The 20,563-nt window shown below is 40.9% G+C and overlaps 2 protein-coding genes across 3 annotated transcripts; one reads left to right on the forward strand and one right to left on the reverse strand.

Moving 5' to 3' along the window:
* Positions 1-1,849: 1,849 nt before the first annotated feature.
* Positions 1,850-3,638, forward strand: DUSP28 (dual specificity phosphatase 28). The gene is made up of 2 exons (XM_074878264.1): positions 1,850-2,450; positions 3,402-3,638. The coding sequence occupies exons 1-2, from the start codon at positions 2,103-2,105 to the stop codon at positions 3,534-3,536; spliced, it is 483 nt and encodes a 160-aa protein (XP_074734365.1). The 5' UTR covers positions 1,850-2,102; the 3' UTR covers positions 3,537-3,638.
* A 1,462-nt stretch (positions 3,639-5,100) lies between these two features.
* On the reverse strand, positions 5,101-19,132 carry LOC141947301 (claudin-15-like). Of its 2 annotated transcripts, XM_074878265.1 has the most exons (6): positions 19,068-19,132; positions 18,378-18,653; positions 10,162-10,326; positions 9,929-10,010; positions 7,048-7,158; positions 5,101-5,668 (listed from the first exon to the last, which is right to left on the reverse strand). In XM_074878265.1, exons 2-6 carry the CDS (start codon positions 18,595-18,597, stop codon positions 5,569-5,571), a joined length of 678 nt encoding a protein of 225 aa, XP_074734366.1. In that variant the 5' UTR covers positions 18,598-18,653; positions 19,068-19,132; the 3' UTR covers positions 5,101-5,568. The 2 variants fall into 2 exon arrangements, with proteins under 2 accessions (XP_074734366.1, XP_074734367.1); XM_074878266.1 differs by lacking the exons at positions 18,378-18,653; positions 19,068-19,132 and adding an exon at positions 14,012-14,228.
* Positions 19,133-20,563: the final 1,431 nt, after the last annotated feature.

The raw sequence follows: 20,563 nt of genomic DNA on the forward strand, positions 1-20,563 counted from the left end.
GGCTCCTTTTTGCACCATGGTCAGAAGGAAAAGTGTTTGAGAAGCTCAGCTACACACTTTATCTGCCAGGAAGCAGCTGGTACCTGTGTCCAGCCCTGCAGCACCTGCCTGGCACTGGCTGATGCAGCGCTCCCCTGCCTGGGCCCTGGGCCCTGTCCCCGCCCGTCCCGCACAGCTCGCAGAATTGCAGAATCACAGAATCATCTCAGTTGGAAAAGACCTTGAAAATCATCCAGTCCAACCATTAACCTAACACTGACAGTTCCCACCTACACCATATCCCTCAGCGCTATGTCAACCTGCTTAAAGAGACTCATCCCCAGCTCTCTGCAACCTCCTTTCAGGTAGCTGTAGAGGGCGATGAGGTCTCCCCTCAGCCTCCTCTTCTCCAGACTAAACAACCCCAGTTCCCTCAGCCGCTCCTCGGACGACATGTGCTCCAGACCCTGCACCAGCTCCGTTGCCCTTCTCTGGACACGCTGGAGTCATTCAATGGCCTTTTTGTAGTGAGGGGCCCAAAACTGAACACAGTCATCGAGGTGCGGCCTCACCAGTGCCAAGTACAGGGGTAAGATCCCTTCCCTGTCCCTGCTGGCCACGCTATTGCTGATACAGGCCAGGATGCCATTGGCCTTCTTGGCCACCTGGGCACACTGCTGGCTCATGTTCAGTCAGCTGTCAATCAACACCCCCAGGTCCCTCTCTGACTGGCAGCTCTCCAGCCACTCCTCCCCAAGCCTGTAGCGCTGCTGGGGGTTGTTGTGGCCCAAGTGCAGCACCCGGCATTTGGCCTTATTGAAACTCCCCCAGTTGGCCTCAGCCCATCGCTCCAGCCTGTCCAGATCTCTCTGCAGAGCCTCCCTACCCTCGAGCAGATCAACGCTCCCACCCAACTTGGTGTCATCTGCAAACTTACTGAGGGTGCACTCGATCCCCTCATCTAGATCATCAATAAAGATGTTAAACAGGAGTGGCCCCAAAACCGAGCCCTGGGGGACACCACTCGTGACCGGCCGCCAACTGGATTTAACTCCGTTCACCACAACTCTTTGGGCCCGGCCATCCACCCAGTTTTTTACCCAGAGAAGCGTGTGCCCATCCAAGCCATGAGCAGCCAGTTTCACCAGGAGAATGCTGTGGGAAACAGTGTCAAAGGCCTTACTGAAGTCAAGGTAGACAACATCAACATCCTTTCCCTCATCCAATAAGCAGGTCGCCCTGTCGTAGAAGGAAATCAGGTTTGTCAAGCAGGACCTACCTTTCATAAACCCATGCTGCCTGGGCCTGATCATCTGGTTGTCCCACATGTGTTGCGTGATGGTACTCTGGATGAGCTGCTCCATCAGCTTCCCGGGCACCGAAGTCAAGCTGACAGGCCTGTAATTTCCCGGATCATCCTTCTGACCCTTCTTATATATGGACATCACACTGGCCAATTTCCAATCTGTCGGGACCTCCCCAGTCAGCCAGAACTGCTGGGAAATGATGGAAAGCAGCTTGGCAAGCACACTCATGCGTAAGATATGCTCTGCCCTGGCACCACACCAGCTATTTTACTGAAGTCTGGAAAGATTAGCACTACCATATCTAGCTAGCCTAGTAAATCATTTTCTGGCTACTCAAAAGACACTTTTGTTGTAGGTGAGGGGAATTAGCTGAGCTGGTGGTGAGCTGGGGGTGATCAGATCACTATTGCATCATTGTGCCGATATTGCACCAGTGCTGACCGCAGCAGCGGCCTTCCCATGAGGAAGACAGAGGTTTTAACTTCTTGTGAGCAGCTGCTCCAGGGATAGAGACTGTACAAAGCCAACTGCTTTACCATCTGTGTTTTCAGCTTTTTACATGCAGCGCTCAGGATCCCGCAGGCACTAGGACCTGCCTGAAGCCTTTACGCCCAAGACTGTAGAGCGGGATAAATATAGCCCAGCACAGCGGCCGCAGGGCAGCGCAGCCCGCACGCATCGCTGGGGGAAGCAGCACACACCCTGACCCTGCCGGCCTCCCGCCGCCCCGGGGCTGTGCCGCGGCTCGAACGCGGGGTCACCCGGGAGCTCTGCGGCGGGGCGGCGGGTTCGGCGGCGCCGCGGCCTGGGCTGCCGATGCTCCAGCTCGGCAAGGTCACCCCCTCGCTGCTCATCAGCAACGCCAGGGCCGCATGCAGCGAGGACCTGCTCGTGCGAGAGGGAGTCACCTTCTGCCTTAATGTCACCAGGCAGCAGCCGTTCCCTGGCCTGCGGCAGGTGCGGGGCATGCGCGTGGCCGTGTTCGATGACCCGGCTGAAGACCTGTACCAGTATTTCGAGCGGTGCGGTGACGCTATCGAAGAGGCCGTGAGGAGCGGGGGGAAGTGCTTGGTTTACTGTAAAAATGGCCGCAGCCGCTCCGCTGCCATTTGCATCGCGTATCTGATGAGACACCGAAAGCTCCCACTCAAGGATGCATTTGAGGTATTGTACGTGTACCCAGATTTATAGTTAGACATCTTTTGGGTAAGAAATGCAATGCTTATTATGAGTAACGATGATTTCTCATTGAATTATTTTGGTGCTCTCACCTGTTTATTAGCAGTTACACAGATATTCAACATATGAATAAAAATTCCACTGTAAGTTGTTCTCACCCCCAGCTTGGACAAATAAGCTTTCAATGTGAAGTTTCTGGGACAAATGTAATTACAAACGCAAATAGGCTTTAAGCCCTTGTAGCAGATCTGCAAAGTTGGTTGTCTTGTGAACATTTTCCCTAGCATTTGCTTAGTCGTGATAGCGAAGTTAAAGATGGAGACATAAAGCAAATGAGTGAAATGGATGCAAGTGTGCACAGAAGGTGTTTTGCAGGATTTACTTTTATCACCTATGATGGGACAGCTTAACACAGCAAAGAAACATCATCTGTTAGGGCTGCTAAATAGCCAGGGACTAGCTAGCTACGAGTAATAGCATCTCAGCTTTATTAGGAAGCCAATGCAATACGTATGACTCGTACTCTACGGTCTTTTAGGCTTCACCCGTTTGGTAGGTGTATCACTAAGTCTCTAATTTAGATAACGGTTTTGCTCAGCACTAGACAGAGGTGTGCAGATACGCAATCAAGTTTCACGCTATCTTAAACACAAGCAGCGTCACCACACTTTGTGAGAGTCATTCACATTTCCAGTAAATTCAACAGCTCCTTTTCGTGTCTCACCCATGAATCCATTTTGTAACAGGGGCCACGTGCCAGGAGGTCTTAGCAAGCACAGGGTGAGGTCAGCTCACCAAAATATCTGTTTATTATTCTATAGCCAAATCAAAACCAAAGTAAATCTTCTCAAAAGTGTAAGAGGGGAAAAAAAAAAAACAAAAAAACACTTGCATGATACCCACCCTTGCTTTTACCATGTCTCTCCTTTTTCCTAGGCTGTGAAGGCTGCCAGACCAGTAGCAGAACCCAATGCAGGATTTTGGTCTCAGCTGCAGAGATATGAAGAAGATTTGAAGATACCAAAGCAGTCTGCTCTGCTGAGCAAAGGACTTAAAAATAGCAATGTGTGAAGCTGTTTGTAAAGAGAGTTAAATGGCTTGCTACAGATTTAAAAAAAAAAAAAAAAAATCACTTCCTATATCACCTATACATAAAATGCCTTACTCCCCAAACTGAGTTGCTGGTTCATTAAATGCATTCGGAGTGTTACCGTTGGAGGTGCATGGGAAAGGGGCAGCTAAGGAGGGAGAAACAGCAAAACCAGGAAATGGTTGGAAGGACTGCAAACAAGCCAGAGAAACGCATGCTATCTTCCCCTGAATGACACTGGATACGATAACAATGTATTGAACGAACGAGTGAGTTAGTACATAGGGATTTTACTCTTGGTTTTTAATTAAACTTCCCCACGACATCACTAGAAGACCTGATGCCAGACCAAGGAAGCTCTGAATTTCTATCTCACCTGCTGGATCAGAATTCATGTTCATGAGCTGACACAGTCTTTGTTGGGAAACCAACACTGGAACTGCTTCATCTCTGCCTTACATTCAACTAGACCAAAATACCATCACAAAACTACCTAAAAATCCAGAGGACAGAATATACAGATGGTGGTAAGGAGTTCAGCTCCCACCATGCAAGTTAAGTGCCTTTTCAGCTTTGGAAATTATTTCCAAAATACCAAAGGAATGATTTTAAAAACAATAGTTGATAGTGGAGAGAAGATGACACTGGCAATCTAAAAGTAATCCTAACTCCTTTTAGCTTTACTTACTAAGCCTAACAAGATTTATCAGTGCCCAACTCATGCCTTGTATCTGCATGCAAGCAGCATGGCCGAATCATTTTTGCTAAGACTGCTTGCAGGTTGCCCTGTGAAATTATCTATTGGGATATCAAGGAAGCTGCATGCAACTTCTAAATCAGATTACAATTATGTTTATCATAAGACATTAAAAGTAGAGAGAAACACCAAGGTATTTTGTTGAACTGTATTGACACATTTGTAATTTAAAAGGGACAAGTTAAGAAACCTGTGAACCTGCAGTGTGAAATTCCATTCTATGTTGCTCAAAGCATCAATACAAAATAAAGTTAGCTCATTGTCATCTGTCTAGGTGCTTACACAAGGCAAACATATGCTCCCAGCAGTGGAGTAGTTTCAGGCAGAAATTCTGATGGAAAAATGACAGAGACTAAAGCTACTAGGGAATTACATGAATTAGGCAATTCAGATGCAGTAGAAGTTCCCAAAGTTAAAGATTGCTCAAAGTTAAAACAGGATTATTTTAAAAGCTGAAACCATAGAAATAAAAATAAAAAATTGGGGCTATCATCTTCTTAGTTATCACAAGGCATTTTCGCACCAGATGCTTTCTCCACTCCCATCTGTGTTTGGTTCATTCTGTGTCATTTATCTTTGGTATCTGCATTACAACCAACAAGAAATTTGTTGCACAGCTGCAGATTTGGAGGTGAGTGGTAGTTAGGACATTTGCTGTAGCTTTTATGAATCTCGACTATCACATATAATATGAATTTCAGTATAACATGTGACTTCAAGCCCACAGTATATATATAGACTATATCCTTATTAATGGATAATGGATAAAATCAAAAATTCTGTCTCAGTCAGTCTGTGGAATAAGGTTTATTTCCCGTCCAAAGCTAAAGCTGCTAAACAGAAGTAGGAAGCTAAACATTAATGAAAACACAATACATTTCCAACAGAGGCATATTAACTTGCAGTCAGCTTCAGCATATCAGTTCCGCATTTTTGAGTCAGCTGAAATAGAAACAGTTGCTCTTGATTGTCAGGATACACTGCACTCTGTGGTTAAATTTTACCAGGCTTCTTAGCATGCAGAAAACCTTCATGCCACAGGATTTCACATCACTGCGTTTTCTGTAGAAAATTATTTACATTTGAAAGCCGTTCCCTGAAAACCATTCCTATTTACATTGAAAACCATACCTCCTCCTTGTACTGCTCCAAATTAAGATGAAAGATTGCAACTTGGAACTGGAACCCGGGAAGTAGTTTACTTCTTTATTTCAGTCCATAACCTACTAACATTACAAGTGATGTAAAAGGTAAATTTAGACATACTCCTTGTTGCTTATGACTGTCTCAGAGTTTTTGGCGTGTATGTGCTGCTGATGAGCTGCTTGGCCTGCTGAATATGCATATTTGTTGCAACTGTAAATTAAGAAAAAAAAGATACAAAATAATAGATACTACACACACGTCCACAGTTTCAGCTACTTAGGAAGTTACTCATTTAGGTCTGTATCCAACCCACCAATAGCACATATTTCACAAAGGCGCAGAAATTAGAGGCCTATTGTTCTCATCAGTCTTGTAGCCAAGGGGAAAGAGATGGGCTCTTTGACAGGCAGCCCAGCCATCTCTCTCATAACCACAAATGCACTCTGGATTGCTGACTCACGTGTGCTCTTCCTAGAGGCATTTTAGTCAAGTCCCTAAAGCAAAAGAGAACCTAGACCTTAATGCCTTTGTGCAAGCTGCAGCTTTTAATACAGGAATCAAGATGATGAAAAAGGTAAACAAAAGTATCTTCAAGCCAGCCCCTTCAGATGTTATTCGTCATGTTGAACTTCTATTTCATACATCATTTTTCCCTGATTTTCAAGACATTTCAGGATATTTGGTACTTTGTATCAAAGTGTGGTGAGCGAGATCTAAAGTCCAATGTGGCTGATGAAATATTACCATAAAACTTAAATGGCTTCAGATTAGGCAAGGGAGTATCAGAGGAACACTCTCACTCATTATGCGTTTTGACATAACTTTCCTAAGATTAAATGCAGCAGCAGTGAGCATGCTTCTTCCTTCCACACTATCATCCTCTCAAGCTTAGCTAGTACAGCCTCCAAGCCATTTGGTTCTTCTGGGTAGACACAGACCTCTGCTATTTCTGACAATTTCATCCCTCCCCTTCAGAAAGGGACCTTCTGTATGTGTGAATAATTTAAGATTGAAAAAAATCCAGGCAAGATTAAATATTGAGGCTAGAAATCTCAACTTTTCTGATTTGATGCACAAACATTTCCATAAAGAACAAGAAAAAAATCATATGCATCTAATGATCAATTAATGATCAAAAGAAAATGACATTACACTTTCTGCAAATTAAATGGCGTTTGAATATTTTAATAGTACTGAGTATTGCAGAGAAACTTGATTATAATACACTGTATTCTTTGATATTCTTTTCTTTTGGCAATAGATAGTTTGCTCTTTCACTGCACATTTTCATCATGTAGATCTTAGAACCATCATCAGTATCCAGAATTAGCAAATACTAGCTACAGGTGACCGCTGATGGCAAAGTATCAACAGGTACACTATCTGGGAGGTGCAAGTATTTGGTACAGCATCCCCTGCCATCACAAGTCTGTGACATGCCATAGCACTGAATTCATAGCTACAATTTCCTGTTTGTACTTTATATGGCTACAGATTTATACCAGGGGTTGAGAGAGAGAGAATAGCATACAGATAGAAAATGGTATGCAACTGACAGCTACTATTTCAACTGACAAATCCAAGATTACCTGTAATCCTGCTTTTTCTTCCCTTTGCATGAACAGGTCAGTAAGATGCCACCAAGCATATAAAGAACAGATCCAGCCCAGCCTAAGTACAGGGCATCTCCTAGTTCATACCTGGAACATGAAAGGTTTTATGGAAACAGCATATAACAGGATCACAAAGCCATTATTTTAGATTCAGCCATAAGGTGCACAAATAATGCAAACAAATTCTAGTTTGCGTAGAAGTCAGCTAACTAAAAGGTTCTTCAACAGGTAACAGGAGAACAGATCTGGCTTTGTGTCTGTTCAGTAAAATGCTTATATTTAAGTGCTCTGCCAAATTAGTGGCAGTACAGAAAGTACTAAGCAACATAAAGACAAGTAGCAATAACACTTGAGTATATTTAATAAATTCTTGATAATAAATAATATTCATACACATTCTTTGAAGCCCACAACACTTATTTTGCCTTTGTATTGGCTGTGCAACTGGAGTAATTTTGTGAAACTGAATGATTTGGACCTTGCTGTCTGTGTCATGAGAAAAGGCTAACCACAGAAATCTGTTTCCTATGGACATGATGCTAGATCACCTACAAGTAGTTATTTGTATAGGCCTAGTTTTCAACTTATGTATCCTAAAGAATATTCAGCACTCTCTGTGGTTACATGGCTGAAATACGTTTATGAATAGTCCCAGGTTGAAAAAGAATGGTTCCCCGTTTTACTGTACAAAACTACACCTTTCAGGAAACAAGAAATTCACTGATGATGAATTTGACACAAAGACTAGACACAACTGAGCCTGGAAAAGCCTGGCAGGAGTTTCACAAAAAGAGGAAAATGCGTTTTTATATTCAGACAAAGACTATACCACAATATGGCTGTACCTCTGTGGTCTGCAATACCCAACATAAGGGCAAAATAAGTGTCATGGTGTTGCTTCTTTCCCACATCATGGACTACATAGAAGGTATACTGAAACCAGATAATGTGTGTTTTCCTTCCACTTGTAAACATAAAAGCATTGTTTGACAGTGTCAAAGTTTCTGACTCCAGAATTAATGCTAACGGGAAGGTTTCAGAGGTTTACACAGGCTCACTGCTCTCCGTGTTCTCATTGCACACTGGAGCCACAAGGTCTCTGCTGTTTTAGGTGCTTTCCAAACACAGAACAAGGAGACAATCATTATCTCAAAAAAACAGGAGTGCAAGTTGCTGGAGGAATACCAAGGAACAATCAGTGACTGTTGCCCAAGTGCATGCAATTGTCTCTGCTCACTAGTCACCTATAGACAGCAATGCTGTAAATGTCATACTGAAGGAAAGCATATAGAAAGGATCTGCAGGACATTGCCTTCACAGCTGTATGAGAAATTCCTCTAAGAATTAGTAGGGGTTAACTTTCCTAATTCGCTGAAGTCAGGCCAAAAAAAATGCAATCTGAAAAAACAGATTTGCCACTCTCTTAAGAGTGAAGATCAATACTGGCCTGCAATTGAATTTAAAACAGTCTCACAGAGTCCAAGGAGCACAAACTCCTCAAAATCATGTCTGGCTTTACCAATGATCAAAGTTAACTCAGAACTACTTAGTGAATCGATAGTCATTATCGATAAATCGAAGTTTAGATATCAAAAAAAAAGATGTCTTTAGCTACTGAATGCAAACAATCTGGTAACTGATTAACATGCATTGATGTTGAAGCCCCAAAGCTGCACCAGATAACTATAAAACTTGCTAACCATCCCACTAACTGACATTCCTTATCAACAGTTGTTTCGGTCCTCTAACGTATTTATTACCCTTCATGTAATTCTCTCAAGGGGATATAAAACAAAAAAGTATTCACAAGCGCAATTTCTTTGCAAGTGCTTGTTTGAAAACACGAGGAAAACTGACAAACATCCAAAGCAATTGCTTGAAGTACTTTGATTCATAACAAAGCACTTCACCTCTGCCTTCCCTGAACTGATTCTCTGGAGGAAACTTACAAAACACTTCAAATACGATCCTAGAAACTGAAGATTTATAGTTTATTGATCTAAAAATTATATACTCGGTAGAGTTACTGGCAAATGATAAATGTCCCCTTTTCCCCAAACCAGCTCTCTCATGTTCCACAGGCAATATATTATGTTTCCCTCTTCCTTTTTCCCCCTTGCTGAAGGAGAGGCCCTGTCGCCTCCACCCTTGTTCCTCATTGCTAAATCTATTGACCTAGATAAGGTGCCATAAGTGGGCATTTTGTTCTGAAGACTATTGCTTTTATATCAGACAAGAATAAGGGCTTTTATACCTCAAAACTTGTTTGTGCACAACCGTATGATCTAATAGCCCTCCAAACTTTGCCTCATTTTAATTCATAAGACAAATGTTGAGCTGTTAATATATAGTGACAAATATTTTTTTACTTCTTTAAGCCAAGCAGCACACTTTAATGATGTTCCTCAGCTATCTGCAGGTCACCAGTACACAGTTCAAGCTGGTTACTCTATGTTTTTTCATTTGCTTGTACATCTGAGGCACTGTATTCTATCCATAGCTAGAATTTTGTACGTCTTTTGGTCTAAATGCTGAAGAAAATTAAGACTTTTACCTTTTCTTCTTGATAGCATTGAGATGTGCACTTACTGAGTCTCACAAGAAAATGTAAACACAGTAGAGAAACCCCCTCAGATGTGGGGCTGATAATCCCCACACACACACTAAGCCTTCCAGAATAGAACTCTCCTCCCTCCCCACCAACATGTCTGCAGTGAAAAGATTCTCTGAAGACAGGTTTTTCCTCTGTAGAACTGGATAACAAGATCCACCCAGGTTCTGAAACTCAAGCAGCTGAGGTTAGTGCAGCTGTCTGTAACACATGATGGAGTTTGGTATGACAGATCTATTAACTTACTTGGTTCCAGCGTACAGTGGGTCAAAAAATTGAGCAGTAACCATCGCAGCATACCAAGAAACAGCCACCATGGAGCAGAGACCTAACAGAAAAAGTTTAAAAAGCATACAGGCAAATGATTGCTTTAATGGCTGTAACAGCTCTAAACCAAGAACAAGCGTTCATTTCATTTAGTCTTGCCGTGAAAGCAATGCAAAGTATTGATGGCATTCTCATTTCAGCCTCGATATTACCTCCTAAAATAAAGAGAAATCCTCCCGTGACAGCAAACTTCATTTTTCCATCCTCATCGCTCAACCCAATGTTTGTGCACTTCAAACCAAGCAGCGAGAGTACTGTAGCTATGAATCCCAAAAGGATGGAAGCAATCATCAAGGCACGGCATGCCTGAATATGAGCTAAGACAGAAGAAGAGAAAACAGATCAGGATAATACAGAAATTAAATTAATCTTGTGCTGAAAAAATAAAAGTGATTAGAGGGAGTGATAAAATTAATAGGAGCAGTAATGAGTGAATCTTGTCCAACTTTGTTATTTGGTTCAGAGAAGTATCCAAACCCTAGAGTATTTAGCCTTCAAGTCAATCAGATTTCAGAGTTGAACCACACTTACACTTTATAACCTCAGTAAATCCTCTTGGGTCTTTAGTAAATCCTGAAAAAGTATACAAGCCCTTCATAGCTTACATCTTTAAGTCCTGTGAAAACATATAACGGTATATATGGTCATTTGCAAGAGCAGAAATGTCTTCTACTCACAAATGCTGATGACTTCCTTACACCTGTACAGCTGAGTGCACAGGAAACCTCTAAACTCCAGGTCCCAGACAAGGTGTGCGGGGCTCTGGCACTACAGAGGAATTGAAAAAATATTCCAGCTTTGCTACTTCCAGTGAGAGATGGGAAAGAACATGCTCGAGTTAGCTGTACACTTTAAACTCTGAGTCAGGGTAACGAGCAGGAGACGAGAGGATCCGAGAGCTGCAGCACTCCTCTCCTCCCTACGACATACTCCTGTGGAGAGGTTACAGCTGGTTTGGGCAATTTAGGGAATCTGCTATGCTGACCGTTCTGCATCGCTTCAGCTCCCGGCCTTCACATTTGGTATCAATTGCACGGAAACAGGGACAACTCTTATGTGGCTTAAGAGTATTGGTCCTGCAAGCTTGAGAGTTATCAAAGACACAAAGGTAAATACACAGAATTAAAGGATAACATCATTTGAGGAATTAATGTTTTGCTAAGCACTATTTTTAAAATTTTCAAGGAAAAAATACAGACAGTAATAAAAGTGAAAAGACCCCTCAGAGTACCATTAACAGGGCAAGGTTTTTGCCTGCAGAAGATACTGTTAGGACAAGTGCTCAACTTCAGCGCTGCTTTCTAGTTTGGGATCTTACACCTTGGCAGCAGGAATTACCCATAGCAGGGATCCAACAACTTACATTTCAGGTCTTTGGGACTCCTGCAGTATTAGATGGGACTCCCCATATCTTCCCAGGACACACAAGCATACCCTCAGGCTAACTGCTTGCAAGCCAATGGCTGTACTATTTTAACAGAAGAGTTCTCATACCATATCCTCTTTGTACCACAGTATGATAATCTCAAACAGCCTTAACAGAGGCGCTTACTTCACAGTCCAGAAAGCTCATTTTCTGTTGTCTTTATCTTAAAAATGAGCTTACTGAACAAGATACAAAGTCAGTGCATTTTATCAATCAATACTAATTGTAAGAAATTATCCCAAAATCCTGTCATTGAAAGAAACACTTATGGGACCTTAAAAGGAAGGAAAAAAAGAGTTTAAAAAGCATTTTGGCAGCTAACTAATTGCTTTATATCAAATGTTTGATCTAGTTGTGACTAGATAGATAGTGCTAGCTAGATAGATAGAAGTTAGTCATGGTTTCGACCTTATGCAATATTGCTTTTAAAAAGGTCCTCACTTCAAACATTTGTGATTTGGGCTAATGGCTTGCTGAACTCAAAACCTTTGAATCTGTTTAAAACAACCAAGTCTGATGTTTCCCACGCACAAAACAAAAGCCAGAGGTATACCACGTAGCTCAGCTGCCAATAAGGAAACCTTCATGGAAAATTTCTGCGGTCCTTCTGAGGAGAGGTAACAAAGACGCTTTTGTTTTTTTCTTTTTTTTCCCCTTCCCCCAATCCCTCACATCTTCTGCTGCAGCAGTTTCAGCTAAGTTTCTAAACAGCAATTTGAAACACACCTGCACTGACCATGATAATTTTTAGTCTGCCTTGGCTCATATCTGCAAGTGCTACAGATGTTTCTTGGAGGTCCCACTGTTTGCTCAGCCCTTGTTCTACCAAACCCACTTTCTTCCTCCTTCCTGGTTTGCCCAACTGTCCTCTTGAAAATTTCTACAATTCAGTGTCTTCTAACTTGTTTCTTTGTCAGTTCTCCTTTCTAAAACCTTTTTTTCTCTACAAATCTGCAAGCTGCTTTTCCCTTCCCCTTCCATCTGCCTATACCCCTCAAATACACTGCCATCTTCTCAACAGTGTAACTGATTTCCTCTTCAACAGATCAAATTTAATCTTCACAAATTCACTTTCAGAGCCTGGTCTGTCAATTTACCTTCTATCTGGCACCATTTTTTTCCTTCCTGCTGACTCCACGTTGTTACCTGCAATTCTCCAGGCGCCTTGCTGTTGCTTGCCTTCCTTTCTCTTTTGCTTTAGCACATCTACTCATGATGCTTTTTTCTGTCCCGCCGCCCCCAAATTCTTTAAAACCCCCTTTTTTCTCAGCAGCTCCAAGGTGCTGTCCTGATGTGGCCCCATTGCCCACATCTGCACACATGGGAGCTCTATGACACTCTCAGAGGCAACACCCCATGTAAATACATCAATGACAAGATGCTGCCTGGAGTCAGCCGGCAGTAAGTTATGAACCAGCCCTTGAGGTGGTTTATACATGAACCAAATGCACACTCACATAAGCACTCTGCAGAGGATAACGTCTGACGGACATGATCCTGCTATTGCTGAGCCTAAGAAGTTTAAATAGGGTTATGTTCCTCTTAATTCCCACATGCATCTTAAAACCAATGGTTAGACAACACTGAAAGATGAAAAGAACAGATTATTCCCTAAATACTGGACACAGACAGTTTCAGGGAATTGCTACACTAGTGTCAGAGCTGGTCAACAACATCAGTTTATTTCCGATTGAGAGAGAAAGTGAATTTAATACCTCATTCCCACTAGCAATATACTACTCATTCTTCAGATTAGGAGTATCCTCCTACCTATCTAGTTTAGCCACCTCCCAGTGTAGATTCAACTAAGCAGGAAGGCATTTTTATTCTAGAAGAAGTATCTATGTACAGAATTATTCAAGATTAATAAAAACTAGCTTTACTGTCTGTAGACATGCTTACTACCCACCGAATACTGCCTTGGTTGACCATTTGAGGACAATCCACAAATCTGATGAAGACTGATACAGAGTACAGGAACCAGCAGCTCTAAATTTCCTGATATTTAGAACCACATCCAACAAGACATTAGTTAACAAGTCCTGACAAGTATATTAATTTATAACATACTCATTGTATAAGTTATACTCATAACATACACTCATTGTATTTCTTACATTATCTACAATTTTCAGTCTCAACATGCAAAAACCACTACCACTTCTTAGCTATAAAGGGTATTTACCTATTATATGAAAAAACTCGAGGTACAGCTAGTCAAGTATTGCAAAAGAAGGCCTATAAAATTCCAAATAAACATGGAATTGTCACAAGATGTGTTAAAAAAATGTCTCCTACTAATTCCTCCCACGAGATGCTAGAAAAGAGTTTACATCATATTTAAAATGTCTATTAAAATAAATGCTTGATCAAGTGACTTCATTTGCCTTATATTATAGCCTTTCCTAATGTGCTTGACACATTCTGCTGCTTAAGAGATTTTTATTACTTCAACCCACAAAGTCCTTCTTGACCAGTTATTTTTCAGTACTACCAGACTACTAAAACAAAAGCCTTTCTACTTTTTTCCAACAAATTTTTAAGCAATATAAACAAGACTGTGCAAAGTCACATACCAGGCAGGGCAAGCATAGAGTCAAATTCTCTGCAGTTGGATACTCCAGTGCTGTCTTCTGCACAGCTCTTCCACAGGTTTTCAAACAACGTAGATGTTGTGATCACACTACCATAGATACTGGAGACTTTCCAGTAATTATTCGGCAAAGTAGCTCCAACAATTGCCCACCCACCCAAGCACAAAAGAAAACCAACAATTTCCAACGCAGCAGTCATGCTTGTGAGTAGTAACAGTTAAATATCCCTATAATTAGATTACAATCAAGTGAAGCCTTTCAGAAGCCTCCTTGCTGTTTTATCTCTGGGTTTCACTCCAAAATGACGCTACCTTTGCTCTTTGCTCAACCCCAGAGATAAGGCTTACAGTGCATGACAATAAGAAGTGGGAGCAGTTCATGATAAATATTAACATTTTTTAAAAAAGAACAATATTAATTCTTAATGAGAAGTGACAAAATGAGCCTATTCTTAGTCTCAGCCTAGAAAGTCCAGCCAGTATTTCTACAAAATATCTTGTAAGAATGATAATATTGGCAAATATTTCATTTCTGTCTCTCCTCTGAAGTCAACTAGGGTTCGCACAGGATTAAAACTGTTTGCAACTTTATTATTGATCTCAAATCAAAAAGCTTTACTGTTATTTTTGTGATGACCCAAGCATGAAAAAGCTTGAGAACAGGAACTTTATTCTGTTGCTAGAAAAGTTAGCACATTTTTTTGGAGTTATGGTCTTAAGTAATCCATAGCAACTGTACTGCCAGCTTCTTTCAGGAAGGTTAAATTTGTTTCCATTAATATTTTACAGTCTATGGATCTATAGTTTAATACATTCAGACTTAAAAATAGTTCCACTTACAATTGTAATAATTATGCTTCATGGAAATGAAATATAAGGGAATGAATGAGCCAGTGTAACAGACCTATCTCAAAAGGAATAAAATGATGAAGGAAAATAGCTATATGAAAAATAATACATATCAGCTGATTGCATCTGTCTGTCAAAATACCTTAGTATTTAAAAAAAATCTCTTCTAAGTAAAGTAGAAGTATGTTAAACTTTGTGTACTTGCTTCTGCTCTTGACTAGACAAAATCATAGACTCAATTCACATCACCCACTAATGTTAATATTTCAAACTGCTTATGTATCCAAATGGGGTTAACCATCTCTTGCAACGATAATCAGCTCTTATCTGCAGGAAATGGAGTCAGAGTTTCTTCATAAAATAGTTTTGCTGACACAACATGGTAACAGATTCACGGCGTTTACATAAAGACTACAAGAACGATTAGCCGCTGAGAGAGTCACAACTTGCCCATAACAGATATGGGGTTTTTTTTTTCAAAATTCACTGGTCACTTTGAGCTGATGCTGTAGGTTGGTAGGTTCGGCTGCAAAAGAATACTATAGTGCCACCGCGACATTTTTGCTTCCTTGGCAGCCAAGGGGTTCATGGTCATTGATTTCAAAAAGAACAGATTTGGCAGCACAGCCAGTGTGATCCTGTGCAGCTCTGTACTTACAATATTTTAAAGAAACTAGGTGGTGTGTGATAAGAATTGATCTTCTGGGGTGACTTTTACAGAATTCCCTCCTTCTGCTAAGTCCCTGCAATTTTAAAAATGATGGCATAGTAAAATGAACACACTGTACCAGTATACTGGAGTATCTGCATCCCATTAAAAACTCCTCAAAGAGTTTCAGATTAATTTGTCCGTATACAGGTGCTACCCTGGTGACCTCAGTGATCATTTCTGCTGACAGCACTTCAAAGTTGAGTTTAGTTGGGAACTTGAATCGTGTCCTCAGATTTTATACTGCTCCCAAGGATAAAAAATTTTTTTAGAATTTCATTTTTAAAAAAATATCTCTTCCTAATTAAGAAAGCTATTTCAACAAGCAGCATAAAGCACAAATATAAACATAAAAGATTAAACTGCAGATCTAGAATGCATGAGTTCTTCCTATATGGCAGCAGGCATTTTAATCATTCTGTTAAAGAAATCATTCTTTAATGGTGTTAAAGAACATCAGGTTAACTCTTCACTGCATTTCGTAAACTATGGTTCAGTAATCGATGGACATAACAGCAAATGCTGCTCTGCAGGATGCTCTGCATCAGCAGAGTAAAAGAGTTGGTGTCAATAGCTTCACACCCACCCCATCCACAACTTTGGCGTTTTCCTTCAGACTTGCTCTAACCCCGTTGGGCGAACTGAACACCCATCAACAGCTGGAATTCAGGTGGTGCATTCCTGGAGCACATTCCCTTGCTTTGCGTCATCCACAAGGAAACCAGTTTGTGCACTCCAAGACCACTCCACAAAGCAAATCAAGTGCAGTAAATGGGAATAATTAGGAAATGCACTACAAAAGTATACTCCTCATGTAAGAAAAATGCTAACATTGACACACCAAGATGTCACCATATCTGATCATAGAGAGACCTTATGACCTTAGAGAGAAATTGCTCCTAACCCCTCTGATATTTTCAGAACAGAGCATATTTGCATGTAATATGGTTGAGAGATGGTTTACAGGCAGAGATAATATTTTTAAAAATCAAATCAGCCAATACAGTTGGGAAAATAATACTAAAAATATTAACCCACTAAAGGTTTGATCAACATGAGCTGTACCTTTTTGATCATTTCTGTATATTTGTTTCAAGACCCAGGAATGCTGATTGAGCACTGTAGAAACAGCCCCCTGACAGCCAGCTACTACTCTCCAGGCAGCCACATGACATGCCCTCCTGTTAGCATGGGGAACCCCACACTGATTTTAGGGGACACGCAGTTCTTTGAACAGCTGAAGATGATCCACCAAGTCCTGCCAACCAGGGGTCCTCTCTCCAATTATGGGGGCCAGGGGAGGGGGGAAAGAGAACCCCTGAGAGGCAACTGCTTCTGTTCACTGGCAAGTTTTCTGTTCCTGGGGAATATTTTCTTTCCATGTTGGGTGTAATGAAATTGCATTTTAAAAAAAGAGGCTGTTCCATAACAGGGACTTGTCTCTATAACAGGGCTGAAACATCTGCTTCTCCCTGTTACAGGAGGAAAGGCAGAGCCGCCACACACCATCGTAAGCATCTGCGCCATCTTCCTACCACATACAAGAACTGAAGGACTGTTGGCCCCATCTCATCGCTCTGATTTCCAGAAATCATATCTAAGTTTCTAGATGAAAGAGGCATCCTGCTATCTACATAGAGGAAGTCTTGGAGAGGAGCAGAACAGGTACCAGCACAGTACGAAAAGCTGACATCGTCTCTGATGCAATGGGTAGTTTTTAAAACCCTTGGAAGCATATGATTAGCCTCCTTTTGAGGCTACAAATTCTGACCTCATAACAGGGTGCTGATACTTCTTCTTAAACTGGCACCACTGTTACAAAAGCAGATGAGGCCACCGAAGGCAGGGCACTGAGGAAGAACCAGAAATATGCTGAATCTTGAGAGTTAACTCTTCAGAGTTAAACTCACGTTTTAGAGATCTGCCTTGCTCTCAGGCTGCTCTGACTTCAGTGCTGAAGAAATGATTCCATGATATAACTCATAAAGTGGCTGCACAATACTGAAAGTTGTAAAAGAATAAATGCAAAATTCTGTTTAAGACCAAAGGCTTAACAAAACACCAGTTTTCAAAGGCTATACTGTTACTGTTTCTATACTCAGTTTTCTGAGGAAAGAACTTCAGTCTCAGTCCTTTCTTAGTCTTTTACCATTAAAAAAAGTGTTTACAGAAAGATATTTTTAAAATGTGGCACAATCCAAACAAATAATTTTCAATCCCTACAAAGACAATTCTTCTCTTTCTGTTTGAAGATAAACTACCCTGCTAGCATGGTCTACCTCAAAAAATACAAAAGCATCAGTTGCACAGATGTATTTTAATTTAAACTGGCCACCTCTGAGAAATTCCAGAACAGATTTAGCACAAAGTATCAGACAAGTTTTGGAATATCTAAGAAGTCCTATCTCACACCAAAGCACAAACAAGCACCAGTGCTCATTGACTTATGATCTGCTTGTAGTTAAGAATTAGGCCAATTAAAAGGATGATCTTTCTTCCAAAACAATTTAAAAAAATAATCTTAGATTCACTGTATATCATCCATACCTCTGTGTCAACACAGAGAGGGCAATAAAGCCACAGCAGTTACTGAGCTGAGTTGTAGGGTGAAGCATACGGGTTTCACTGGAGCCCTTCAAGCCTCTCTGCAAGTGCTACAGGACAAATCCTGTCTGTAATAGACCCTCTGTGACAACCACAGTACATGTTGTCCAGCTGCGCTAGCATGCTGTCCAGAAAGAAGGAATAAAACTACATCCCTGGATTTTATATACATATGCCATGTACTTACTGTCTGAACTCAACATGTAGCGAAATCTCTTGCACTGGACTGATCCAGAAGCAGTCACTGCACAGTCCATCCAAAGACCTTCAGAAATCCAGTCTGCAGTAACGAGCACTGTTGCAGTGTCTGAAATTTTCCATCTGTTAGACATGGTAGTAACAAGTAAAATGGTGAATCCTGCTACAGCCAGCAGCAACGCACAAATCTGTAGAGAAGACGACGCCATTCTTCTGACAGAAGTTGTTTTCAAAGAAGCCTCCTGAAATTTCTTATATCGGAAACCTGTTGAAATGGTTTACACACATACAGTACATGCAGTTATCTTTACACGAGCCTGATCTTTACAAAAACATCAGAAAGATGCCTACGTACAAAATAATTCATCACATAAGACAATTGTTGAATTGGAATCTAAATCTCATTAAGTAATTGGAATACTTAAATATTCTATGACATCTGAGTACTTTCTTAGGAACAATTTTATTACTGTACATGTTTACCACAAAAAGTAAAACCAGAGTACCCAACTGAGGAATTCTCTGATTTGAATTTGCCATGTTTCATCTGTTCTCTGCTTGTTTGCCAACTCAAAATTCTTTTAAAATTAAAACTATCAAATACTTTAAGAAATTATCCATCTTCCAATTATAATGCCTATCAATACAAATGTAAAACAAAATAAATTTTGATACTCACGCTTACGGTATGTTTCTAACCTGTTTCATCTACCTTCCTGCTAGACACTAGTGTCAGCACTTTGTGAGGACCAGTTTGATCAAACAAGCGAAAGTTTTGTACTCTTTAGGACCTTTCCCCCCATTCTAAAAATCAAGGACCCAGGGCCAAAGCTCTGCCCAACTGTTGCAAAAAGGCTCAGGCATAGCTTTTTGCTACAGTGAAGTTCCAGTGAAATCAAATAAATAAGCAAATTACAATATCATGTAAGTTAGTACCAAAAATGCTCAGATTAACCTGGTAACCGTTGGCATATAATTTGCTTTTTCAGTGCCACTGAGCAGCCCACGCACCATCAGACTCCAAAACAATACAGAAAAATATTATTACAATTTTCACAATGATTGTTTTACTTGGAACTTCTGTTGCACTTGGCACCAAGACACTGTTTTCATGAAAAGACGCGCGTGTCCATATAAGACAGGCAAACAGTTGAAGACAGGATTTGTTTTAGGATGCAGCCCCCACTGTGAAGTAATATGCAAGTTTTCTGAATTAAAAAAAAAAAAAAAAAAAAGAAAAGAGAAGAACTCAAGGCTCCTCCCATAATCATTCATTTTAAATGACTGCAACACTTGGAATGCATTTGCACAAGAAAAGAAGGATTAAGTTTATTCCACTCTTTAAAAAGTGTATATACCACGATAAAAGTTTAATCTCACATTGAGGAGGGAGCATTTGTCTCTCAAGTGGGTGTGTAACCTCTTCAAAACACACATAACTGTCAACAGTGAATATCTGAAATAAATGATAAATTTAAATTAAGCAAGGCCAATAATCCAAATGAATGTTTCTGCCTACTACATAGGTATGACCTATCACAATTAATTCCTGGCAGTAAGGAAAAGAGGCAAAAACTGTATGCTCTGCACCATCACTATGGGCAGGACATATGTCAAAGTTACAAACACAGACTTCTCATTAAAAGACAATAATTTAAAATACCACAGGTTTCAAAGTGAGGAAGCTTAGAAACTAGATTTCACAAATACAGAGTAACAACCTTCCTCCACCCTGACCCAAATTCAACCATGTTATAGCAGGACTACAAATACCACTATAAGAGTCCTCCCACCCTTAAAATGACTGTCCTGTATTAACGCACCTGTTAGAGATGATACAACATCCGTGGGCTCCTCACTGTGGGTGAGTGTCCCTCTACAGAAAGATGCACATGTGGTCTGAATCAAGATGGTGACATTTCAGTTCAATACACAGGGAGATGTAAAGTGGCAAGAAGAATAAACTTTGATAGCACGGTGCACAATGGACCAACTGAAAGGTGGTTTATTTTCCAGATCTTCCTAAGCGTGCAAAGAAAACCTTTACTACTTAAAAAGCAAAGCATGCAGTGCTGGTATTTGAATCCTTAGGGGTCAGGGAGCGGGTCTGGTGTCTCAGTGAGGATTGGAAGCCCAGTAATGGGTCAAATATCAACAGGCCACACAAGGCAAGAG

This window comes from Strix uralensis, chromosome 9 (genome assembly GCF_047716275.1).
Source record: "Strix uralensis isolate ZFMK-TIS-50842 chromosome 9, bStrUra1, whole genome shotgun sequence".
Lineage (NCBI taxonomy): Eukaryota > Metazoa > Chordata > Aves > Strigiformes > Strigidae > Strix > Strix uralensis.

Coding starts and splice junctions, on each gene's coding strand:
- DUSP28 (XM_074878264.1), top strand. CDS start 2,103: ATGCTCCAGCTCGGCAAGGTCACCCCCTCGCTGCTCATCAGCAACGCC. Junction 2,451..3,401: donor CACTCAAGGATGCATTTGAG/GTATTGTACGTG, acceptor CCTTTTTCCTAG/GCTGTGAAGGCTGCCAGACC.
- LOC141947301 (XM_074878265.1), bottom strand. CDS start 18,597: ATGGCGTCGTCTTCTCTACAGATTTGTGCGTTGCTGCTGGCTGTAGCA. Junction 10,327..18,377: donor CTACATGTTGAGTTCAGACA/GTAAGTACATGG, acceptor CTTCTGTCTTAG/CTCATATTCAGGCATGCCGT. Junction 10,011..10,161: donor ATTTCTCTTTATTTTAGGAG/GTAATATCGAGG, acceptor TTTTTCTGTTAG/GTCTCTGCTCCATGGTGGCT.